This window comes from Pelobates fuscus, chromosome 6, assembly GCF_036172605.1.
Source record: "Pelobates fuscus isolate aPelFus1 chromosome 6, aPelFus1.pri, whole genome shotgun sequence".
Classification (NCBI taxonomy): domain Eukaryota; kingdom Metazoa; phylum Chordata; class Amphibia; order Anura; family Pelobatidae; genus Pelobates; species Pelobates fuscus.
The window spans coordinates 251040701-251068627 of NC_086322.1; the positions used below are offsets into that span (position 1 = coordinate 251040701).

At 41.0% G+C, this 27927-nt stretch overlaps 1 protein-coding gene across 1 annotated transcript in view; it reads right to left on the minus strand.

Annotated features, from left to right (window-relative positions):
• The window catches only part of CNTNAP1 (contactin associated protein 1), a 196480-nt gene that overhangs the window by 84649 nt on the left and 83904 nt on the right, over positions 1-27927 (minus strand). Inside the window, exon 7 of the mRNA XM_063458930.1 lies at positions 22473-22613. Within this exon, the coding sequence (XP_063315000.1) occupies positions 22473-22613 (141 nt within the window). The remainder of the gene's footprint in view (positions 1-22472; positions 22614-27927) is intronic.

A 27927-nucleotide genomic window follows, 5' to 3' on the forward strand; every position in this document is an offset into this window, starting at 1 on the left:
ACCGGGACCTGATGTTTTTTCTGATTTGTATTATACTCTGTTTAAGAAATCCCTGGCCGACCCACTGACCCATTTTTTTTTTATTTTTTTTTTGTCAATCTTTATTTTCTGATGTAAAAGAGGACAGGTTGCAAAAACATACATAGTAATATAGCATCTTAACATATACTGAGTTTGCATGCATTGTACACAAAATGACAGTTACTAACATGCTGGATAGTCAAACTTAGTCTAAAAGCCCAGGTAGTAAGACCCTGTAGAAAGCTATGGGCAATAAGAGTGGAGAGTGAGGGTCAGAGAAAAGCGGAGCTAGCTGAACAGGGGACACCATGGTAGAGTACCGTTAACGCTCGTGAATTCATTAACAGTGGTAGGGTACATAATAAAACAGGTATAATCCAAATAGCTTGGCATGGGAACTCGCGGCGAGGTTGTGTCCCGAAGGGAACAGCCCGCTTAGTTAGAATCGGGTGTGTTTGTTGGGGGGAAAGAGGAGAAAAAAAAAAAAGTGGGTGGTGGGGGGAGAAAGAGAGCTTCGGTTGCCCCCCCCCGAGACACCCCGCGCCAGTCCCCCCTCAACATCACCACACAGAGGGTGCGGAAGCCATCATCCCAGCAACGCATCTCCGCTAGGTATGTCAAGTGAGTAGTCGGTATAGGTTTGTGTTGCGACCCCATTTAGATAACACACTCTCTATGGATCGTATTTCAACAGTACAGCTGTTTCTGCTTTGTTTTAGTTCCCCATCAGCCCTCCCATTCCACCATCAGTGATACCTGACCGTGGGCTCTTGGGCGGTGGGTAACCCTACGTGAAGCACGGTCATGTCTCTTTTTTGGGGGGGGATGTGGTGGTTAGTCGGTCTGAGTTTAATAAATGCAGGGTTTGGGGCCTCTATCTTGCGCTGGGTTGCATCTAGCTTAGTTACGTACTTGGTTGTCGGAGGTCCACAGTCCGTCCGCCTCTTGCGAGGTTTAAGGCCATTATGCCTCCCAGTGAACGCTTTTGGGCGTCCTACCCTTCTGTATTTATCCTTATATTACCTTTTGCGAACTACTATTTTATCATACCGATCCATGGATGCCCATTTTTTTTAATGAAGGCACTAAGGCAGGAAAATTACCTACAGAATTTTTAGCGGCACAAATAATTACCATTTCAAAATTAGGGAAACCCCATCCGGCCTGTCAAAATTTTAGACCAATCTCATTATTGAATATAGACGCTAAAACATATGCAAAAATATATGCAGAAAGACTAAAGTTTATTTTACCTACTTTAATTCATACAGACCAAGTGGGATTTGTGTCAGGCAGACAGGGGTCAGATAATACACGGAAAGTATTAGACATTTATCATTTTGTAAAATCATCTAAGCAGGAATTATCTTTAGATGCTGAAAAAGCTTTTGACCGCTTGAATTGGACTTTTTTACGCGAAACCTTGAATGCATACAAATTCCCTCCTGCCTTTCTTTCAATCCCTAAAGCTCTTTACAGTAATCCAACAGCTACAGTATTGACTTCCGGATTTTGTTCAAAACTGTTTAATATTACTAATGGAACACGTCAGGGTTGTCCCTTATCGCCGATGCTCTATGTTCTTGCTCTGGAGCCTTTCTTACAGCGATACAGCAAAATAAAGATATACAGGGAGTTTAAATAGGTCGGAGCGAATACAAACTTAACGCTTATGCAGATGATATTTTATTAACAATCACTCAGCCACATATCTCCTTACCAAACCTAAAGAAAGAACTAATTTTATATAGTCAAAATTCGTACTATAAGCTCAATATAAGCAAATCGCAAGCAATGTGCCTTAATATTCCTAAATCTCAAGAAGATAGACTTAAACTAGACTATCATTATGATTGGAGGGAAGATTATTTTCTGTATCTGGGAATTAGATTAACAAAAAAGGAAAAAGTCCTATTTTTAGCTAATTATAAAAAAAATATTTAAAGATACAGAAAGCCAATTGAAAGCTTGGGGAAGTGTACTATTATCATGGATAGGTAAAATATCGGCAATCAAGATGCAAATCTTACCAAAAATACTCTACCTATTCAGATCTCTACAGATTAAGGTTCCACAAACATTTATTACATCTTTACAAGCAATATTGTTACATTTTAGCTGGGGAGGGAAGCATCCAGTCCCAAAAGGACTAATAATGAGACAAGTGAAATGCGGGGGTATGGGGTTTCCGAACCTGAAAATTTATTACTACGCTGCAATTTTAACCAACATAGTTTCTATTAACCCACAGAGATATACTCCGCAATGGGTGGAAATAGAAGAATATTGCTGTGGAACCCAGGACCTTTATTCTTTAATATGGCTTCCCCAACAAAAAAGGAAAGTAACCCCTGACATATTACACTCGACAAGACTTTTATTTAAAATCTGGGACAGTAATAGAGGAAGCTTATGCTCAGGGCACCCATGGTCATTGGCAACCCCCATAAAAAGTTTGTATAGTTGTAATGAAACATTTCCTTATTTACAATGGCATAGAAAGGGAATTACCGTATATACTCGAGTATAAGCCGAGTTTTTCAGCACATTTTTTGTGCTGAAAAACCCCAACTCGGCTTATACTCGAGTCAATAGTCTGTATTATGGCAATTTGCATTGACATAATACAGACTGGGGCTGTGGGGGCTGCAGAGAGCGTTACTTACCTCTCCCCTACAGCTCCTGTCAGCTCTCTTCTCCTCCGCGCCGTCCGGTCAGCTCTTCTGTCAGCTCCCACTGTAAGTCTCGCGAGAGCCGCGGCTCTCGCGAGACTTACAGTGGGAGCTGACCGAGGTGCTGAACGGATGGCGCGGAGGAGGAGAGAGCTGACAGGAGCTGCAGGAGAGGTAAGTAACGCTCTCTGCAGCCCCCACAGCCCCCCCCCACTGAACTGCCAATGCTGGACCACCAGGGAAGGAGAGCCCCCCTCCCTGCCATGTATCAAGCAGGGAGGGGGGACGAAAAAAAAAAATCGAAATAATAAAATATTAATAAGTAAAAAAAAAAAATATTACAAATAAAATAAAATAACCATAAAAAAAATATTAAAATAATAAAAAATAATAATAAAATAAAAAAAAAAATAATAAAATAAAATATTAAAATAATTAAAAATAATAATAATAAAATTGCCCACCCCCCACAAAGGCTCTGCAACACACACACACACACACACACACTGCACACATACTCATACACACACTGCACACATACACACACACTGATCACACACACACTGCATTCATACATACTGCACTCACACACACGCTGCATTCATACACACACTGCACTCATATACACACGCTGCACTCATACACACACGCTGCACTCATACACACACGCTGCACTCATACACACACACTGCATTCATGCACACACACACTGCATTCATTATATACACACACTGTAAATAAATATTCAATTAATATAATTTTTTTAGGATCTAATTTTATTTAGAAATTTACCAGTAGCTGCTGCGTTTCCCACCCTAGTCTTATACTCGAGTCAATAATTTTTCCCAGTTTTTTGGGGTAAAATTAGGGGCCTCGTCTTATATTCGGGTCGGCTTATACTCGAGTATATACGGTACACATGTTTCTAAACTCTACACGATAGAGGGGTTAAAGTCCTTTTCGGCTCTCCAATCGGAATTTACACTCCTTCCACAATCTAAATTTGCATGTTGGCAGATTAAAGCTCTTTTGTCTAACAATAATTTATATGTAAAACACTGAATAACTCGAAACATAGTTACGAAATTTGAAGAGATGTGTATAATAGTGATGTACCGAACTGCTCGCTGGCGAATAGTTCCCGTCGAACATAGCGTGTTCGCGTTCGCCACGGCGGGCGAACACATGCGCGGTTCGATCCGCCCCCTATTCGTCATCATTGAGTAAACTTTGACCCTGTTTCTCACAGTCAGCAGACACATTCCAGCCAATCAGTAGCAGACCCTCCCTTCTAGACCCTCCCACCTCCTGTACAGCATCCATTTTAGATTCATTCTGAAGCTGCATTCTTAGATAGAGGAGGGAAAGTGTAGCTGCTGCTCATTCGATAGGGAAATGTATAGCTAGGCTAGTGTATTCAGTGTCCACTACAGTCCTGAAGGACTCATCTGATCTCTGCTGTAAGGACAGCACCCCAAAAAGCCCTTTTCCTGTGTAATTAATTGCAGTTGCCTGCCTGCCAGCTTCTGTGTCAGGCTCACAGTGGATACTGTGCCCACTTGCCCAGTGCCACCACTCATATCTGGTGTCACAATAGCTTGCATTTAAAAACAAAACATTTTTTTTTACTGTAATAGATTGAATAGCAGTTAGTTGTCTGCAAGCGTCTGTGTGTCAGGCCAACAGCGTGTACTCTGCCAACCTCTGCCAGTGCAAATTGCCACTCATATCTGGTGTCACAATAGCGTGCATTTAAAACCAAAACACTTTTTTCACTGTTATAGATTGAATAGCAGTTAGCTGTCTTCAAGCGGGTGTGTCAGGCCTACAGCGTGTACTCTGCCAACCTCTGCCAGTGCACATTGCCACTCATATCTGGTGTCACAATAGCGTGCATTTAAAACCCCAAAAATGTTTTTCACTGTTATAGATTGAATAGCAATTAGTTGTCTTCAAGCGGGTGTGTCAGGCCTACAGCATGTACTCTGCCAACCTCAGCCAGTACACAGTGCCCCTCATATCTGGTGTCACAATAGCGTGCATTTAAAAACAAAAAACTTTTTTCACTGTTATAGATTGAATAGCAGTTAGTTGTCTTCAAGAGGGTGTCAGGCCTACAGTGTGTACTCTGCCAACCTCTGCCAGTGCACATTGCCACTCATATCTGGTGTCACAATAGTGTGCATTTAAAACCAAAACACTTTTTTCACTGTTATAGATTGAATAGCAGTTAGTTGTCTTCAAGCGGGTGTGTCAGGCTTACAGCGTGTACTCTGCCAACCTCTGCCAGTGCACATTGCCACTAATATCTGGTGTCACAATAGCGTGCATTTAAAACCCAAAAAATGTTTTTCACTGTTATAGATTGAATAGCAGTTAGTTGTCTTCAAGCGGGTGTGTCAGGCCTACAGCATGTACTCTGCCAACCTCAGCCAGTACACAGTGCCCCTCATATCTGGTGTCACAATAGCGTGCATTTAAAAACAATTTTTTTTATCACTATTATAGATTGAATAGCAGATAGTTGTCTTCAAGCAGGTGTGTCATGCCTACAGTGTGTACTCTGCCAACCTCTGCCAGTACACAGTGCCCCTCATATATGGTGTCACAATAGCGTGCATTTAAAAACAAAAAATTATTTTCACTGTAATAGATTGAATAGCAGTTAGTTGTCTGCAATTGTCTGTGTGTCAGGCCAACAGCGTGTACTCTGCCAACCTCTGCCAGTGCACAGTGCCACTCATATCTGGTGTCACAATAGCGTGCATTTAAAAACAAAAAACGTTTTTCACTGTTATAGATTGAATAGCAGTTAGTTGTCTTCAAGCGGGTGTCAGGCCTACAGCGTGTACTCTGCCAACCTCTGCCAGTGCACATTGCCACTCATATCTGGTGTCACAATAGCATGCATTTAAAACCAAAAAACTATTTTCACTGTTATAGATTGAATAGCAGTTGGTTGTCTGCAAGCGGGTGTCAGGCCTACAGCGTGTACTCTGCCAACCTCTGCCAGTGCACATTGCCACTCATATCTGGTGTCACAATAGCATGCATTTAAAACCAAAAAACTATTTTCACTGTTATAGATTGAATAGCAGTTACTTGTCTTCAAGCGGGTGTGCCAGGCCTACAGCATGTACTCTGCCAACGTCTGCCAGTGCACATTGCCACTCTTATCTGGTGTCGCAATAGATTGCATTTAAAAACCAAAACATTTTTTTATAGATGTTATAGATTGAATAGCAGTTACTTGTCTTCAAGCGGGTGTGTCAGGCCTACAGCGTGTACTCTGCCAACCTCTGCCAGTGCACATTGCCACTCATATCTGGTGTCACAATAGCGTGCACTTAAACCCCAAAAAACTTTTTTCACTGTAATAGATTGAATAGCAGTTACTTGTCTTCAAGCGGGTGTCAGGCCTAAAGCGTGTACTCTGCCAACCTCTGCCAGTGCACATTGCCACTAATATCTGGTGTCACAATAGTGTGCATTTAAAACCAAAAAAACTTTTTTCACTGTTATAGATTGAATAGCAGTTAGTTGTCTTCAAGCGGGTGTCAGGCCTACAGCGTGTACTCTGCCAACCTCTGCCAGTGCACATTGCCACTCATATCTGGTGTCACAATAGCTTGCATTTAAAAACCCAAAAACTTTTTTCACTGTTATAGATTGAATAGCAGTTAGTTGTCTTCAAGCGGGTGTGTCAGGCCTACAGCGTGTACTCTGCCACTGCACAGTGCCACTCATATCTGGTCTCACTGTAGCTTGCACGCATAGTACCACTAATCAAAAAAAAAAAATGACAGGCAGAGGCAGGCCACCCCGCAGGGGCCATCGTGGTCATGGTGCTGTGTTTCCCTTTTGCCCTAGAATAATGCCCAGTTTTCAGAGGCCACGTACCCTGAACTTGAAAAGTTCTGAGGACATAGTTGACTGGCTAACACAGGACACACAATCTTCTACAGCTTCCGCTCGGAACCTTGACGCACCATCCTCCTCCAGCTTAGCTTCGGGCACCTCTCAAGATACCACTCACCCGCCTGCCACCACCACCAACACTAGCACCACAGCCGCTTCACTTTATCTGTCAGAGGAGTTATTTACACATCCGTTTGAAGAAATGAGTGATGCGCAACCATTATTGCCAGAGGATGTAGATAACAGGGTTATGTCTCAGTCAGGCAGCATTACACACATGGACGTACGGTGTGATGATGATGATGTTGTACCCGCTGCTGCTTCCTTTGCTGAGTTGTCAGATACAAGTGAAGCGGTTGATGATGACGATGCGTCCATGGATGTCACGTGGGTGCCCGCTCGGCAAGAAGAAGAACAGGGCGAAAGTTCAGATGGGGAGACAGAGAGGAGGAGGAGACGAGTTGGAAGCAGGGGGAGGTCGTTGCAAGGAGCTAGTGGCACAATCAGACAGCATACATCGGCACCCGGTGTCAGCCCGACAGCACGCCAATCAACGCATGCTGTGTCCACCACCAGAATGCCGTCATTGCAGAGCTCAGCAGTGTGGCATTTTTTTTGTGTGTCTGCCTCTGACAACAGCGATGCCATTTGCAACCTGTGCCAAAAGAAACTGAGTCGTGGGAAGTCCAACACCCACCTAGGCACGTAGGCACATGATCGCACATCACAAACGCCTATGGGATCAACACATGAGTACAAGCAGCACACAAACTCAAAGCCGCCATCCTCCTCCTGGTCCAGCATCTTCAGCCACGTCAACCACTGCTGTCCTCCGTGCCCCCTCTCAACCATCCGCCACTCCGTCTCTCGCCTTGAGCAGTTCCCGCTCATCTGCCCACAGTTAGGTGTCTGTCAAGGACATGTTTGAGCGTAAGAAGCCAATGTCAGAAAGTCACCCCCTTGCCCAGCGTCTGACAGCTGGCTTGTCTGAACTATTAGCCCGCCAGCTTTTACCATACAAGCTGGTGGAGTCTGATGCGTTCAAAAAATTTGTAGCTATTGGGACACCGCAGTGGAAGGTACCCGGACAAAATGTATTTTCACAAAAGGCAATCCCCAACCTGTACTCGATTGTGCAAAAGGAAGTAATGGCATGTCTGGCACACAGTGTTGGGGCAAGGGTCCATCTGACCACTGATACCTGGTCTGCAAAGCATGGTCAGGGCAGGTATATCACCTACACTGCGCATTGGGTAAACCTGCTGACGGCTGCCAAGCATGGAATGCGTGGCTCTGCAGAGGAGTTGGTGACACCGCCACGAATTGCAGGCAGGCCTGCTGCCACCTCCTCTGCTCCTCCTACTCCATCCTCTTCCATAACCTCCTCGGCTGAGTCCTCTTCTGCTGCTGCGTCTTGCTCCACATCAACGGCACCCCCCCAGCTACCCAGGTACTATTCCACATCCTGGATACGGCAGTGTCATGCCGTCTTGGGTTTGACTTGCTTGAAAGCAGAGAGTCACACCGGACAAGCACTCCTGTCCGCCCTGCACGCAGAGGTGGAAAAGTGGCTGACTCCGCAGCAACTGGATATCGGCAAAGTGGTTTGTGACAACGGAATAAATTTGTTGGCGGCATTGAAGTTGGGCAAGTTGACACATGTGCAGTGCATGGCACATGTGTGTAATCTGATTGTATTGCCGTTAATGAATATTTGTATGACCGGGGTGCTAGGACAGCCTCTGGGGAGCTGGGAATTTTTTTGCCACGTTACTGGACGCTCATGCGCAATGCCTGTAGGCTCATGCGTCCTTTTGAGGAGGTGACAAACCTAGTCAGTCGCACCGAAGGCACCATCAGCGACATCATACCATTTGTTTTCTTCCTGGAGCGTGCCCTGCGAAGAGTGCTGGATCAGGCCGTAGATGAGCGTGAAGAGGAAGAGGAAGAGTTGTGGTCACCATCACCACCAGAAACAGCCTTATCAGCATCGCTTGCTGGACCTGCGGCAACGCTGGAAGAGGATTGTGAGGAAGAGGAGTCAGAGGAGGAATGTGGCTTTGAGGAGGAGGAGGAAGACCAACCACAACAGGCATCCCAGGGTGCTCGTTGTCACCTTTCTGGTACCCGTGGTGTTGTACGTGGCTGGGGGGAAGAACATACCTTCCTTGAGATCACTAAGAAGGAGGAACGGGAAATGAGTAGCTCGGCATCCAACCTTGTGCAAATGGGGTATTTCATGCTGTCGTGCCTGTTGAGGGACCCTCGTATAAAACGGCTGAAGGAGAACGACCTGTACTGGGTGTCCATGCTACTAGACCCCCAGTATAAGCAGAAAGTGGCTGAAATGTTACCAAATTACAACAAGTCGGAAAGGATGCAGCATTTGCAAAATAAATTAAAAAGTATGCTTTACACTGCGTATAAGGGTGATGTCACAGCACAACGGGAATCTAACAGGAGAAGAGGTGAAAGTAATCCTCCTCCTCCCACGACCACGTCGGCAAGGACAGGACGCTTTAAAGACGTGTTGTTGATGAAGGACATGCGGAGCTTTATAAGTCCTACGCATCGCCACAGCCCTTCGGGATCCACCCTCAGAGAACGACTTGACCGACAGGTAGCAGACTACCTCGCCTTAACTGCAGATATCGACACTCTGAGGAGCGATGAACCCCTTGACTACTGGGTGTGCAGGCTTGACCTGTGGCCTGAGCTATCCCAATTTGCTATAGAACTTCTGGCCTGCCCCGCTTCAAGTGTCCTGTCAAAAAGGACCTTCAGTGCAGCAGGAGGTATTGTCACTGAGAAGAGAAGTCGCCTAGGTCAAAAAAGTCTAGATTACCTCACCTTTATTAAGATGAATGAGGGATGGATCCTGAAGGGACTGACAGTGGGCGATACATTCGACTAAAAAAGGCCTGATGAGATGAGCTGCCTTGGGCTAAAAATGGTGACCCTATGTAGGAGGAACATTCCCTATTCTGCTCTGTGTCAGTGTGTATCAGGGTCTCTGAGGACAGGTGTCAATCCATATCTGCCAAGTGACCCTATGTAGGAGGAACAGTCCCTATTCTGCTCTGTGTCAGTGTGTATCAGGGTCCCTGAGGACAGGTGTCAATCCATATTCAACTATTATTTATATATATATCTATACAATAATTAATCGGTCTAATGTGAATAATGGGTTTGCTCTAAGAATATTCAGAGCTGGTATATAATATAAATTAAATGTATACAAAATTTGTATGATAAGAAGTTATTTAATGCACAGTATTTTTCAAGTTATAATCCATTACTCTTTTTGTAACCATAATAATGGATTGCTTTAAGGTGTCAAATAGGTTTAATTTAAAGATTTTTATGCGGAGCACAAATAATAATGTGATACATCGAAGATTATTTGCGAAGGTGATGGATTGACTTTGGTGTCCATTCTCACTAAGATGGTATAAAGTTATATAGAAAAAAAAAAACACTCTTTATAATAATTAGAATGACTTTATAACACGAAGCCTTTTGCTTATAATATAATACTGTTTTATGAGTAGGATTGAGGATGAAACTTTATAGATATATATATATATAAATAATAGTTGAATATATTGTGCATATCTAACAGTCTTTTCACTAGCAGAATGGGGCTTTTTATTTATCCTGGTTTCATATGATCTTTGAATGATCTGATTACGTCCGGTTGCTATGGAGATGCTATTGGTGGAACGCATGTGATGACACTTCCGGTTTCCGGTGTACCGCATGTGACGTCACTTCTGGTTTCGGGAAAATTTTTTATCACTTCCGGTTCCTGTCGAAAAGGGCGCAAATTACAAATTATGGAGAATTGACAAACGTTAAACAGCTGCCATAGGAAAACTATTCCTCCAATCTGGAACAAGGAGGTTTTACACACCCACTAGATCCACCAATGGACTTTAGGGATTAGCCCTATTTAAGGACACAGGGAGGGGGGATTTGTATAGGATATATTAATTTATGTATTGTATATTGCTACATGGTTATTGTTTTTAATTGTGGTCCCTGAGGAAGTAGGACAACATTTTTTTGTTACTTATATCCTATGCTGAAATGGTGACTACACCTTTTATTTGAATAAAAAATTGTTTTTTTACTACTGAACCCTGACCTGTGGATGTCTTTTGGTGAAACAAGGATCCAGAGGTGATCAGAAATACCAGCTAGCCCCCCATTACATCGGGAGAGGCACCCTAAGAGCGTTTTTATCGTTTACATCCTGTGAGTGCAAAGATTGCTGCGCATGAAATATTGTGTTTTATAACAATATCACACTATGTTTTGTTTTATGTTTTCTCTGTAGATTTATATAGCCATATCCCAAATTTTCTTTGTTTCTGGTCAACACTATATATGATATAGGGTGCTTGTTTGGGTAGCGACCTAGGGAGGCTGTCATACATCTTTATAAGCTAAGTACCATTGCTTTTTATATTATTAATTTTCTGTATATTGTTTGAGATATACTTGTGAGCTATTGTCAATACATATCTGCCAAGTGACCCTATGTAGGGGGGAAAGTCCCTATTCTGCTCTGTGTCAGTGTGTATCAGGGATCCTTAGGATAGGTGTCAATCCATATCTGCCAAGTGACCCTATGTAGGGGGAACAGTCCCTATTCTGCACTGTGTCAGTGTGTATCAGGGTCCCTGAGGACAGGTGTCAATCCATATCTGCCAAGTGACCCTATGTAGGGGGAATGGTCCCTATTCTGCTCTGTGTCAGTGTGTATCAGGGTCCCTGAGGACAGGTGTCAATCCATATCTGCCAAGTGACCCTATGTAGGGGGAACAGTCCCTATTCTGCTCTGTGTCAGTGTGTATTAGGGTCCCTGAGGACAGGTGTCAATCCATATCTGCCAAGTGACCCTATGTAGGGGGAACGGTCCCTATTCTGCTCTGTGTCAGTGTGTATCAGGGTCCCTGAGGACAGGTGTCAATCCATATCTGCCAAGTGACCCTATGTAGGGGGAACGGTCCCTATTCTGCTCTGTGTCAGTGTGTATCAGGGTCCCTGAGGACAGGTGTCAATCCATATCTGCCAAGTGACCCTATGTAGGGGGAACAGTCCCTATTCTGCTCTGTGTCAGTGTGTATCAGGATCCCTGAGGACAGGTGTCAATCCATATCTGCCAAGTGACCCTATGTAGGGGGAACAGTCCCTATTCTGCTCTGTGTCAGTGTGTATCAGGGTCTCTGAGGACAGGTGTCAATCCATATGTCAAGGTGTCAATCCATATGTCAAGGTGTCAATATGTCATATGTCAGGTGTCAATCCATATCCATTGTGATTTAGGAATGTTAGGTGATTTATGCCCTTTATGGATTAAAACCAGACTCTGCATCAACTGTGTAATTTTCCATGGGAGTTTTGCCATGGATCCCCCTGGATCCATGCCACAGTCCATGTTAGTCCCCTTGAAACAACTTTTCCATCACTATTGTGGCCAGAAAGAGTCCCTGTGGGTTTTAAAATTCACCTGCCCATTGAAGTCTATGGCGGTTCGCCCGGTTCGCGAACGTTTGCGGAAGTTCGCGTTCACCGTTCGCGACATCACTAGTGTATAACACTTACCCCACCTAGGAAAGTATTAACGCTCTGTTATAACACTTTAACAAATCCAAGAGAAACAGCAACACCAAAATGTATGATAGATTGGCAAACTGATATCCAAGAAACTGTATCAGAAGATGAATGGAACAAAATTTTTACGGCACATATGGGAATGTCCTCATGTACAGGACACTTTCAATTATCACGAAAAATCCTATACAGATGGTATATGGAACCTACTCGCATTCATGCAATTTACTCTGAAGTACAAGATACATGTTGGAGATGCCACTCTTATAAAGGAACTATGCTTCATATATGGTGGACATGTGAAAGAGTTAATAGTTTATGGAGAGAGGTCGAAACAATGATTCAAGAGGTGACATCTTATAAGTTGGATCACACACCGAAAATGTTACTTCTCAAAGCTTTTCCAGACAACATCACTAAACCTATGCGTAAACTAAATTTTTTATTATTATCTATAGTGTCAATTCTTATAGCTAGAAACTGGAAGACTACAAGCTTACCTTCAACAGACTAAATTAAAACATTAATGTCTCTGACTACAGATTATGAGCTTACCATGTAGAACCAGACCAAAACTGGGAAACTAAGCTTAAAAGTAGCTTACTACTGGAAAACCTATATACAAAGATAAGAATGACATAAGCTTAATAGACATATGGGGTATATATTCAGAATAGGAGGTGAGAAATTAAACCTATTCTCTAGTTACTATCAGAATATAACTCAGAATATAACTCAGTAAAAACTAATGAAAATCAATAATAACTTTTAAAACTTTGGTCTAGTCCCTTGGGAACCGGGCTTCTGGAATGAAAGGGAGTTGTGATATACTATATAGGTTGTGTGTCGATGAGGGGTTAAATGAGTCTCCATTCTTTTTCTAGGCCGAGCTTAAACATAATCCAAGATATATACAATAAGCAGGATATATAATCTATTTGATAATATTAAGCAACTAAACAAAATATAAGCCTCTACTGTTAGACCAGCTTAAATATATGAATGCTTCGGAGTGAACTTTTCCCTTTGTTTTTTTTTGTTTTTTTCTTCCCTCTCTAGTAGTTGTCAATATATCCTGAGGGGAATTATAGAGTGGACACACCAGTATCCACTAGGTTAAATATAATAAATACGGACAGGATCTATATATTATATATATTATTTAAATGCAATATGATAAATGCACAATATTGTATAACAATTGTATGGCTAAAATGATTTAACACTACTGATTGAACCCCTATCCCTTTTTCCTTTCTGTACCCCCCTTTTTTTCTTTTTTGAAAATATTTTGATAAATGAAGAAAAATGCAAAGTGCAAAAAAAAAATTCAAATGCAGGGCCTAACAAAGACATCTCCCTAGCAGTAATTGAAGTGTTGGCAGGTAAATGCTAGAAACCATTATGCTTTCTTGGCCTTGTCACTAACAGATGTACTGAGAGGAAGAAAAGTCCTGCAGCTTTGCAGTAGCGAATCTGACATAGAAGAATGGTGACTTGAGGAGTAAACAGTAAGATAGAGTATAGGCATAGTAACACCATCAGCAGCTTGTAACACTTGAAACAGCTAGCAACAATGTAGAGTACTTTTTTTTTTACCCATTAATTGTTAAATATGCATATATCATTGTAGCATTTGTAGGATGGACATGTATTTTTGCAGTATGCAATGTGGACTAAAATGTGAAGATTGTCAGGATACAGAAGATACAGACAAAAGAAAGGGTGACGGTGACGTGACAGAGCAGTTTTAAACGCAGTAATAATATGCTCTCTAGTAGATCTTATTCGCTGTAAAAATGTACTCTTTTCAAAGAAGACCTACATTTCAGCAAACGTTTCTGACATTTCTTAGCCTTAGCCTGTAACAAAAAAAACCTTGCTAGAGCACACATTGTACTGTGTCACACATTTTATCGCAGTTTGAAAACAACCTCAACATCTTTTAATTAGGAAAGCAGCGTCTATTAAAATGTAGCTTCTGGCGATGGATAACGGACAATGCAATCAGCTAGGACATTGAGCGTTTGACATGTCTGAAGGGTAGAACGTACAAAAAGCACGAAAAAGATGTTGCTTTGGTGAACGAGGAAGGCATTGTATATGAATTTATGACCATATAATTTGTTTACTGAAATAAAACATTCCTACCAGCAAGACCGCGAACATATGCTATTTGTACATCAAACCCGAATTGTGGGGTTAGGGGTTATCCAATTGTAAAAATGGATCATTAATACCAAAAACTAACAAATATTAAATAAATGTGCATGTGTGTATCTAGCATGCAGCACAGACAGGATGCTCTCTCGGAGGTCAACTAACAGCAAAACATGTACAAAATAAATATTTTATATTTCATACAAATGTAAAAAAGTCTATCATCATAATCTTCACAAAAATAAATGCCACTAATCTGTCAGAAAAACATCATCCTTGATTCTACAGAACATATTTCTTTCCATATTCATAAAGCAGAGTGAAAAGTAAAAGAAAAATAGATTAGCATCTAATATATATTTCAAAAGGTCTTAATCAGTTTTAGCAGAATTTCACAAGCCGTACATTTTAAACGTAAACATCTCTCAAAATCAAAAATACATTCCAAGAATTTATATTCATGTTTTTATATCAAGAAAAAAAACGGAGATCTCTGAAACAGCTCACGAAACCTGTGCATTTGAAAGAAAAAAATAAAGCACTTCGTCAAAAAACTCCCAGTATGTCACAAAAAGTGAAAATATCCATATCTGTCTTTTGACCCTAGTAACACAAGTTTTACATTGATTTGCGTATCCATTTTATTTCTTGCTGGGACAAGACTTGAGATCAATGCCTATACATATTATTATTGGCATTTATAAAACGCCAACAAAGTACATACGACTTTACAATATTATTAAGGGGACTTTAACAACAAATGAGACAAACTAATACAGTTTTTGACACAAACAATTGGTTAATGAGGACCCTGCTCAAACAAGCTTACAATCTAAACGAGTTGGGGTATAAAAACACAGTAGAAAAAGCAATGTGATGGAACAGAACCAAGTGATATATAAACTCTAAAAAGAAAAAAGGGCAAAGTTATGCTAATTATTGATATTTACTGACTGGCAGAAATTTGCTGCAATGCCAGTTTTGAAAGGATACTAGCCGTAGGACAAAGACTTCATAGAAAACCATAAAAAACTGGTGGAAATCACTAAATGGAGTTATGGTTTTAAAAAATCCCTTTTGGGAGCCAGCAGTCATACTGTCCGGATGTGTTCCAGCAGAGCAACGCGACTAAGCTAAGCATAATTGCCAAAACTTGAGGGCCAACCTGGCCTTTGCACAACCAGCTGCTCAGATAATAGATAAATAAAGAATGATGGCCAAAACCAGTCCAAAAGGACAGAACAGGGGGTAACCCTAATGATATTGATAAGAAACAAAAAGGAGAAAAATCTGTCCTACAAAGTATATAACAATATACGTTATGATAAAGAGAAAGCAGTTAAAATAGTTTCCTTTATTCGATAAAAAAGAAAAAGAAAACTTAAACCATATATAAAGGTAAGGGAAAGTGAGGTAAGACACACCTAAGTGAGAGAAATATATTGAACACTAACTAAGTAGATCGATAAAGCAATGCTGCCTAACAAGTGCCAAAGTGGCAGCACAAGATACCTAAAAAGTTGAATATATGCACAATAAATACCGATGCCACAAACTATCAAAAAGCAAGTCTATAACTATGAGCAATAACCAGTAGTTTGCTACATAGAAAAGACAAGTGATGATTGGCAACGGTATTGCAAAAATACTAAAAGGGGAATGCAGTAATCTGGTTGAAACGTCAGATTAACCCCCCTCCCCCCCCCCAACCACTAGCTAAGGCACCACTACTAGGTTTGAGCACCTGAATACATTTTGTTCTGGGGTACCCTACACTAATGCCAGAGGTGCAGGCATCCCTAGCCCCCATTATTATCCAACACTTTTACTTCGTAACTACACGGGATGCAAAGTATTGCTAGTAGCATCAAAACTAATTTCATGCTCTATGACTTCACCAACAAGCCATCGTATTCCAATAAGCATCCTCCCAAAGCAACACAGGCCCAGTGCCTTCACATTACCCGTCTCACCATCTCGAAATACCTGCTTGCTATACCTCAGTGGCTTGTTATACTATTATATATGTTTTCGCTTTACAAAATTAGGTTATCGAACTAAGAAGTTCGCACTCTTGTATGCGTTGAGTATTGTTCACTTGTAATGTACCTGTGCTGACTACTTGATATGCATATGTTCTTAATCCTTATTGATTGTACTATATCATAACTTCACCTCAATAAAACAAAGATTGACAAAAAACTTTTTTAAAAATCCCTTTTAATGTCATAAAGGCTACACCTAGTTAATTGACTTTCTTACACCTGTTATTTGTGTAAGCACCTTTGTTAGGGAAGTGGATCATCTGGTTCATATATGCTCAGAAGTCAGTCTACGACGCATGATCGTAAATATTATGGATTTTTAAAATGTCTAAGTGTTACTGATTTCAGCAGCAATGTGGATCTTTATGCCACCTAGTAAATTGACCTGTAACTTTCTCACTATTTAACGTGATTCCATAGTGATATTATTTAAACCTTTCCCAAAGGGCCCTAGCTGATTTTATTGATCATTATTATTACCGGCATTTGTAAAGCGACAGCATATTCCACAGCGCTGTACAATTGGGTGAGGGGGAAAAAAATACAATATACACATACCAATACAAAAGGTAAATAGGACACTGTCCGTGAGCCGAGATCTAGCCATTGAAGCTCTTATAAAAAGTACCAAGCTAGTCAGCCTTATAGCTTACAATCTAAAGGTTACTTTACACAAGCACATGGTAAATGATATACCTAATTTTAGATACACAATTAATAAAATTATTTTCCCGTAATGGTACTCTTGCACTCAGCTGTTTTATATTTCTGAAATGTGCATGTTGGACAGGTGCCACATTTATGAAAACCTAAAGGTTTATGTTGTAAAAAAATGTGACATTTACAACTCTATATCTGGTAAGAACACTTGAAGGCAGACGAGATTGTAAATTCTTTACCTGTCTACTAAAAATCGTTTTTGGCACAGATGGAAGATTTTCTTTCAGGACGTTGTAATAAAATCAGCTATGTTTTTTTTGGAGCTTTGTCTATTTGATACGAATCTGAACTATATTTAGTGAAAAGGGCATAATCAAATGTATTATTCAGAATTATTTTATTATGGTTATCCCTTTTCAAAGATTCCAGTACTTTTGCACTACCTATCAAATTTATTGGATGTTTCTTATGAACACAAATGTTTACCTGCTTCACAATATGTTTACCTAACTTCTAATAGCAGCTTCATCACATCTCTTCTTCTTTAAAGAGACAACAGATCCTGTCCCTTTTCTTGGGCAAATTAAAATCTGTCTTAAAAAGGGCAATGTTTTGTCTCTAGTGCCCCTGAAAATCATTTAGTTTCTGTTTATGCAGCCCTAGCCACACCTTCCTTAGATGACTGACAGCCTGCATGTTAAATATAGTTTAATTTTCAATAAGATGCTAACTTGATTTAGATGTTTTTATCTACTGCTCTGTAATTTAACTCTAATGACATAAAGGAAGATCCTGCAGCATCTAGAAGGCAATTAACAGAGCAGGAAATAAGAAATTTTAAATTATAGAGAATGTGCTGTAAAGGAAGTTTAAACATTAGATCTCACTTACAGGAAGTGTTTAGGAAGGCTACGCACGTTACTTGCAGGGAGGTGTGTCAAGGACTGCATAAACAAAGTAATTCAACTCCTAAATAGCAGAGAATGGAGCATGGAGACTGCACAGGCATGATCTATATAGCAAAACTATTTAATTAGGCTAAAGTTGTTTTGATGCCTATAGTGTCCCTTTAACACTTTGCTAGAATAAACACAAAACAAAAAAGGACAATCTCTAATGTGTAGAGACTGGTGTGAAAATGTATAAACATTATGACCGAATGAATAATGAAACACATAAAAATAAATAATTTACAATGTAATTTATTACTAAGAAAATGGCTTGCTATCTTGTTGATTTTTTCTTCAGTCTCTTTCTGTGGGAATTACAATTTTTCAAAATATATGCAGGCTTTTATCCATCTTAGCCAAGTGTTTATTTTCTAGGGCTTTAATCTGTTTTTTAATCATATTTGTCGCTTTGAATTTTTTTTTTATCTTTGTTAGCAATAATTTAACCTACTTTTTTTTTTCTTTTGCCATCAATTATTAATGTGCTCCTCCCCAATTATGTTAGATGACATTCTTTTGTATATTTCCATCTAGCCATTCTATTTATTTTCCAAGGAGTCACTGTTAGTATTCCATCAGTAACAATCCTTATAACTATATTGGATATTGTGCTGACACAATACCCACAGCGAATCTTTGTAACTGAACATGCTTTTTTTTTTTATCTGTAATGTTACTGTAAAAAAATAAAAAAATCCTATTTACAACAAATCAAGGGCTCTTTGTTCTGTACTTTAAACTGCCCTGCATTCATAAGATTTTTTTACATTAGTCGCCATGTAAGATAAAATCCTACATGTGTAGAAATCGATGAAATCGGGATATAAATAGGGATATATCCTGATGCAGAAATCAAAACCATTGCTGGAGATAAAACCCAGACAGAGCCGACCAAAAAGAAGTGAACACAAATGGCCAAGATGAGCTGTAGAAGCAAGAAGCCAATCCATTGCCATTCACTGGTTGAGAGAGTCAGCTGGCCACTCTCTAATGAATCGCAGACACACTGTGCATTAAAGTTTGCACAGAACTGACATTAACCATCCCAGAAATCTTGATGACATCCCATGACATTGCAGATGGTGGACCTAAGGGTTTCAATTTTAAACTTTGCTCATACAGACTACATGCACCATGACCACTACAAATCACTCAAGTGGTCATGGTGCTTGGAGTCACCCTTTAATTGCAATAAAATTGAGAGTTGAGAAGTTTAGCGTGATGAGCCTCTGCACTAATTTTAACAGGGTGATCTAATTGAACTTATAGTAAACATTTGGTTGTCATGCAAAGTTCTTGATGCCATGAATGTAGCCATGGACAGTACCTATTTACAGTTTGATAACATCTTCACATATACTTGACATTCCTGTAACTGTTCATGAATTCGTAAAAAAACAAACAAACAATTATCTATTCAATTTAGCCGTAGAATTGCATTTATCACTTTCACATTCATATGTAGAAATTAAGCAATTTAAGTTCCTATATTATGACAGAGCTCTAGGCATTGTGTGTAATGGATGATATGCTTCCCTACAACCCTTGGAATGTTCTTGGGTATTTTGAATATATAATTGAATTAGGTATTTAGCAATACTCCATTCTACAGTGATTTGAAGTGATCATGGTGCCTTGAGTCAGTATAACCAGTGTTTCATTATAAAACACTGCACATACGTAATTAACCCCTTTGCTGCTGGAGGTGTAAGTACTCCTCTGGCAGCATCATTGGGGCATAATTAACCACCCTGGAACTGATCAATACATCCAAAACTTCAAGATTACGGTACTTAAAGGGAATTTAAGACTCTCAAGAATGGAAAATATTTGAGATGAGATGTTGGCGCTATATAAATGCTTATACTAATAATGTCTACTTTTCTTTCACGCGTTTTCACAAAAAAGACCTTCTGCTTTGATGGCTTTTGTAAACTTTTTCATATCCAGAGGTGCATGCGTATTTCCACCTCTTTCACTACCATTACGACTGGCTTAATCAGGGCCGTCTTTAATAGTGATTGGACCCTGGGCAAACATTTGCCTGGGCCCCCTGGACTCTGCTGCCCTCCCACTCCCTGGCATGCAATCATGCCTTAAACTCCAACCCAGTGGCGGAACTAATGCAGAGAAGCCCTGGTACAAGAGAGTTGTTTGGGCCTCCCCCTCTAGCACAAGAGTGGTGAAAATATACATCCCCATCTGTCATACAACTCCCACAATGCTATGCTAGCTGGGGATCTATAATGTGCCCATCCTTGTAGGGTTGTATTTGTGTGCAGTATTTGTGCATTTGAATGTAAGCCTGTTTTTGTATAGAGTATATGTGTGCATGTAGAGGTGTATTTGTATGTACTATTACAATTGGAATGCAGAGGTGTACTTGTGTGTAGTGTTTGCGTTTGAATGCAGTGGTGTGTGTTTGTATGTATGGTGTGCAACTGTGAGTTGGTGTATGCATATCATTTTGCCATTTTAATACTGGGTTTTGTTTGTATGTAATATTTGCCTTCAGGGTTGTTATAGGATGTAGTGTTGTCTTGTAGTGCTGTGTATAGTATTGGTGTTTGAGTAAAGGGTGTGTTTTATATATAATTTTGGAGTTTGAAATCAGGGGTGTGTTTGTCTGTAATGTTTGTGTTATCAGGGATGTGTTTGCATGTTGTTTTTGATTGCTGGGATGTATACACATACACAGTTACATACACATCAACACACATATAAACATACTGACACATGCACATACCTTGACACACAGGTACACACACTGGCACATGCACACAAATTCTGATATGCACACTGGCACACACATATACTCACTCTGACATACATGTGATCATTTTTATGTTTGCAGCAGGGCAGAAGCAGAGAGTTGGAGGAGGCACAAAGCTTGTAAATGCTGATGCTGCTGTGGCAAGGCAAGCTGGTACTGTTATATGTAATGCACAACAAAAAAAAGAATTAAAACATAAAAAAATCACTGTGCTTAAATGCAACTGCAGCAATAATTAAACTCATCTAAACAGAAAAAAGCAGTGAGTGGGGGCACAGGGTAAAAAAACAGTGAGGGGGGAATGCAGGAGCAGTGAGTGGGGGCACCGAGAAGCAGTAAGTGGGGGAAAGCAGGGCAGGGGCAGATAGTGGGGGCATAGAGAAGAGAAGAAGTGAGTGGGGGAAGGCAGGGCAGGGGCAGAGAGTGGGGGCACAGAGAAGAGAAGAAGTGGGGGAAGGCAGGGCAGGTGCAGAGAGTGGGGGCATATAGAAGAGAAGAAGTGAGTGGGGGAAGGCAGGGCAGGGGCAGAGAGTGGGGGCACAGAGAAGAGAAGAAGTAAGTGGGTAAGGCAGGGCAGGGGCAGAGAGAAGAGAAGAGGTAAATGGGGAAGGCAGGGCAGGGCCAGAGAGTAGGGGCACAGAGAAGAGAATAAGTGAGTGGGGGCACAGAGAAGATAAGCAGTAAGTGGGGGAAAGCAGGGCAGGGGCAGTGAGTGGGGGCACAGAGAAGATAAGCAGTAAGTGGGGGATAGCAGGGCAGGGGCATTGAGTGGGGTGGTTTTTCTAAAAACTATCCTAGCTGCAGCCATTCACCCAGAAGGAGAGGATCAGGGACTGGACACACTTACCTTCAACTCAGCTTAGAGCTGGCTGAGGCTGATGGGAGTGGGAATGAGCAGCAGCTCATTCCTGCCTCTCCTCCCCATGCTGCTACCTGCTGCTGCCTCCTTCCTCCTGCGGTGCTCTCTTCTGAAGCTGGGAGGAAGTGATCGGCTGTCACTTCCTCCCAGCCAGCTAATACTACAGGGGCCCGGTCGGCTCTTAAAGGGCCAAGGCACCCCACCGGGTCCCTGTTCAGAGATGCATGGGCCACCTGATAGGCCCCTCCAAATTATTGTGGGCCTACAGGGCAGCTGCTTTGGGCCCCCCAGGAGTAACTGGGCCCGGGGCAGCTGCCCCGTTTGCCCTGTGTTAAAGACGGCCCTGGGCTTAATGTTCAAGTAACATTTACAGTGTTATTCACTAAAGAGAGCATTGTTGAGGATTCCAAATTCATAGTGAATTTCAAATGTAAGGCCAAACTAGCCAAATTGGATTCTGAACACTTGTTGCAGTGAAAATCAAAATATGAAAATGAAAAAGAAAGTGGCAAAAAAATAATGTAGGGCACAAGAGAACCTAACTTTGTTCACATGTAATACTACTCAGCCTCCCAGCTTCTACTGAATGTCCAAACACCAGTTTTTTTTATACCTTCATCGCGCAGCATGTATCACACTGATGATAAACCCGTATATGATTTCAAAGAGACGGAACAGCAGCTGACATGATTTGACCAGTTGTATAATTATCACTTTTAATAAACATTTCTGCACTGACACTTTATTCTGTTAAGAAGTAGGAACAACATTGACATAAGAAGTGGAAACACTTACAACAAAGCGAATTGAAGGTTTTTTTCTTCTTGCGAGGTCGGCGATGTTTACTCCATTGAAGAGAATATTCTCCAGGCAGCCACGGAAGTTTTGCTTGTGAGAGATGGTCTTTTCTTGGTAAACAATACCAGCAAAAAAAATCTGTTGTGAAAAATGTCAGACTGTAAGGCACCAATCATATATTGGATAAAGAGCAATATAAAAGCAAAACAAAACAGCAAATGTATTGTTAATAATGTGGACTCAAAATATAGATCAGATGTAATTACCAACTTGTCACTAATTGAAATCTATATATAAGCAAAATATCTAATTTACATATTCCACAATGCTATTTGCACCCATCCCTATTTCCTTTCCCTCCTTTTTGAACCCAATTAATCTTGATTATCCTAGCCCCGTAAATCTTAAAGGGACACTATAGACACCAGAACAAATACAGCTTATTGTATTTGTTGTGGTGAGTATAATCATTCCCTTCAGGCTTTCTGCAGTAAAGACTGTGTTTTCAGAGAAAAGGCAGTGTTTACATTACAGCCCAAGGATACCTCCACTGGCCACTCTTCAGATGGATACTAGAGGTGTTTCCTGACAGAGACACTAAACTTTCCTCAAAGAGATGCATTTATTCACTGCTTCTCTATGAGGAGATGCTGATTGGCCAAGGCTGTGTTTTGGCTTGTGCTGGCTCCGTCCCTGCTCCTTGACAGTCTCAGCCAATCCAACGATTTCCTGTGTGACAGCATTGTGATAGGCTCATATCATAACTTCTGATATTAGCCAAGCAGGTAGATCAGGAGCAGAATCAGCAGAATCAGACTGGATTAAAGGTAAGATTTTGCTATTTAGGGGGGGCAAGGAGGGCCAGGGGGGCTAGATGGTGGTTTTAACAATACAGGGTCAGGTATACGTTTGTGTTCATGACCCTATAGTGTTCCTTTAATCTTGTATGTCCCCTCTGTATGAATTGATTTTCTCTAGAACCTTTTTGTTTCACGTAGCACTTTATCACGTCATATTAGAAGAAGTCTAAAAAGAAGGTCTAAGAAAGTTCTTAAGCATCACTTTTAAATTCCAATATCCCACTTCTTCAGCCTTTAGCTCTGCTTTTGTCTCCACTGCCACTACCCCCTCAAATTCGAATTGTATTAACTGATGAGAAACTACAAAGTAATGGACTTGGGTTTTTTTTTAGGGGTAGGATGGTTAAAGGAACTCTGTAGGGTTAGGAACACAAACATGTTTTCCTGAGCCTATAGTGTTAAAACACCATTTAGCCCACCTGGGCCTCCCTAAATTAGTAAACTCTTGCTATTCATGTGTGAAGCTGCTAGCTCTGCCCCTGATTGGCCTGATTGGCTGACATATCAGAAGTGTTATTCAAAGTCAATCACAGTGCTTTGTGCTTTATATTCACCAGAATAAAAACAATACGCTGTAGTTGTTCTGGTGACTATAGTGTCACTTTAATGCACTATTAATTGTAGAAACGACTTATACAAATAACAAGAATGGGGATACCTACAGTTATTATAGTCAGATTGACAAGTTACATTCATAGATGAAGTTGACATTGAATTGACTGTGTCAGACCGCTCTTTAAAGCATAAAGCAACTACATTGAAACATAGAGATGATTGCCTCTAAAAGATCAAGTGAGAAAAATAAATTGAGACTTTAAAACCACCCAAAAAAATCCAGGTAACCTTGTGATACTAAACACGGACTAACAATATTGAATACAGCTATAGAGACTTCTTAAACCTCTCAACCCTGGCTATCTTTCTATTAAACACTAGTGGGGAGGTTATCTATATACCTTGGATATATCTCTCCCAATTGGGATTATCTATTATGCTACAATAGACCTGTATAATAAAGTCTGTTAGATATGACTTGCTATAATATATGCATCATTACTATAGATTAACTGGTTAGGTAAAGGAGTAGCCTTATAAGGCTAGTATTGTCACTTTATTTGTTTTATTTTCTTTCCTGCAATGTGATTCTCGTGGGCAGAGCCTGACCCAGCGCCGAGGGACATCGGCGCTGGATTCAGGTAAGTCACTTAAGGGGTTTTAACCCTTCATGGCACAACTTGTACAAGCACCAACTAGAATGGACGCTTGTCTGGACCTGGTTCTAACAAACAACATTGATCTTTTGACCAACATTCAAGTACGTGAGCATTAAGGAAATAGTGATCACAATATAATGTCCTTTAAAATGAACTCAAAAAAACAAAAGCACATGGGGTATACTAAAACATATAATTTAAAAGGCCAATTTCAAAAAGTTAAGGGGAGCTTTACAATATATTGATTGGCATAAACTTTTAGTGAAAAGAGGATAAATGGAATATGTTCCAACAAATATTAGAAAGGTACATTTCTCAGTATGTACCATTGGGTAATAAATATAAAAGAAACACATTGAAACCACATGGCTGAGTGAATCAAGAAATTTTAAATTAAAAAAGGCGGGGGCAGGGCTTGACTATCAACCTGAATGGACACCATTCTTGGAAGCTCCTGAACAAAAATCTAAAACCCACCGAATATCTCCCTACAGACAGCCCATTCAAAGTTGCCAGCTGAACTCCTCAAGACTCACTGAGTCGATAGATGCCATTCTTTCTGGCACCTAACCAGCCTAAACGGAGGCGAAAAACTGGGGCCTACCGCATGCTGACACTCCCAGGCCTGGAGGCACTGTTTTGCGGTGCTGCGGCTAAGAGACAAATCTATCCCCACAACGACAGTTCCATCAACCCACATGCCAGCTCACAGAAACCGCATACCGCGGCAGACGGCAGGGACATCAAGGCCATGCTACAGAGGCCCACACCGCCTAAACCAGCTCCTGCGGAAATCTTGTGCTCCACTAACCTCACTTACGCACTTGAGCAAACAGGGCCCTCAGGCCCTGGAATTCCCCACTGGACACTCGAGCAGCTCAATCACTGCAGCCTGCAGCCTTCACCGACCTGACACCAACCACCAGGCACTACCAAAAAGTCTTACTATTAGACTTACACAAAATACTGGAAGCAGTACTAGCACCCATTCAAACAGACGTGAAAGCAATCCCAGAACGTGTGCAGGCTTCTGAGTAGGACATAACTGATATACAGACCCATCTGTCCACACTCCAAGACTCAGCGCAACAAGTCTGGTCCCACCACAGATGACAGACATGGAAGAATGTCAACGGCACACAAACATTAAAATAAGGGGCGTCCCCGCGGAAGTCACAACAGAAGAACTGCCACACTATACCAGGCGCCTACTAGCCACTATTCTGCCTCACGCCACAGCAAGGAAACTGGCTATTGATGGGATATATCACCTATTTGGCTCCACGAAAGCAGCGTCGACAGTAGCCCGAGACATCATACTAAGATGCCTAACTGTTCATGATAAAAATCAAGATAATGCCGGCACTTAAAAATTAGACACCTCTAGCTTTTGAGGATGCATCCCTTACGTTCTACCGAGACCTGACCAAAGCCACCCTCCTCTGGCGTAAATCATTTGACCTTATAACAAGCAGCCTACGAAGAGCAGGCATTACCTACAGGTGGGGGACGAACTGCAACTGAACCTCACACACTTGCATCAATGGAAGAAGCACCCACGTTGATGGAGGCATTGGGATTGCCATCTCTGACTACCGTGCCATCTGCATGACCCACCACCAAATCTTGGGATCTCGAACATGCTGTTCCCTTTGTCCTGATTATCATGAAATCCCAGGCCACGGAACCACGACAACAAATAGGAACGGAGTTGATATATGTGTCACGTCCTGTTCCTGTTGTGGATCATATCTGGCCTTGGCTTCGGATATCCAGTACTCTTTCCACATTCTTGTTTAGTTTTTGGGGTTTTTCTGGTTATGTATTCTATCTCTGGTTTTCTGGGTTCATTCCTTTATTCTGTTCCTGGAATTCTCAGTCTACTGGAATGTTTGTTTTTTGTTGCTAACCCCGTTTCTTTGCCATTTATCCCTTTTGTTTCAGAGTGTTCCCTGCTAGCAGTGGTATAATTCATCTGCTTGTTTCCTTGCAGGTAAGTACTGTTCCAATAATGGCCTTTTATTAATAATGGCCTTTTATTGTTTTACTTTTAGTCATGCATATCTAGGCAGTTAGAATTTGAGTACTTTGGCGCAGTGGTGGGCTGCATACATCTTGGCCATTTATGTATGTCTAAATCTCCAATGTATATTACATATATAGTACTTAGTTATTTATCCTATTGTTTTGCCTTGTGCCTCTTGTCTTGTTTTATTTTGTCTTGTATACCCAGTTCATGTATAGTTCTGAAAAGCACAATTGAACACCATATCAGATAACAGGGCGGCACAATCACTTTAGTTGCCATGTACAGTCCTGTCCTGTTCTGGTTTCCCTCATGTAATGTGTGCATGTTCTTGGTTCTGCTTTCTGTCCTACTCTGGCTATGGGTTCTTCTAGTCTTGTCTTGTTTTCTTGTTTGGTGCCTTTTCTAGTCTTGCCTTGTTTCTAGTACTGGATACATAGAAAAACTCACAGAGTAATAAAGTTGATAACACCAATAAACCAGTGTTCAAGGTTACACTTACAAGAGTATATCGATGGTAGGCATATCAATAATTTAGAGATGGTATAAAATCCACAACACGAAAAATGGGCATGTGGGAGAGAGTAAAGATATATAATAAGTGAGGACTATTAGATTCAATATATGCGCTTAATTAAAACACACTTACAAGCTTGAAGTAATGTATGAGCATATTGAATCCTGGGGGTATGATCCCCAATAGTTGGAGAAGATACAGCCACAGATGTAGGAAAAACCTACACTGTTGACATAGAGAAGGTTACCGAGGTAATAGGGGACATGAACCTAATTATTATTATTATTATTATTGCCATTTATATAGCGCCAACAGATTCCGTAGCGCTTTACAATATTATCAGAGGGGATTTAACTATAAATAGGACAATTACAAATAAACGTACGGGAACAATTGGTTGAAGAGGACCCTGCTCAATCGAGCTTACATTCTATAGGAGGTGGGGTGTAAAACACATTAGGACAGGAATTTGCAATCAAATAGGGTGGGCTGCTTTTTAGGAGAGGGCAAGAGACAGGTATGTGAGGTAGGGGTTGTGGTGTATTACCAAACTCTATAAATTATTATGTACGCATACAAATATAAACTCTGGTCCGTCTACTTTAACAAATATTTATTCAGAGACAAAACAACAACAACATACAAATAATGACACACAATCTAACTAACTATACCAACAACAACAACAACAGCAACAACAACCTAACTAACAATAACAACTAAATCTTATAAAATCACCAGATCCCACTCACAGTTCACCATGATAAAAATTAGCCCATGTCTGATTAAGGGTCTGCTTAGTAGCACAGCCAAGAAGGAACAGGAAGGAATGGAG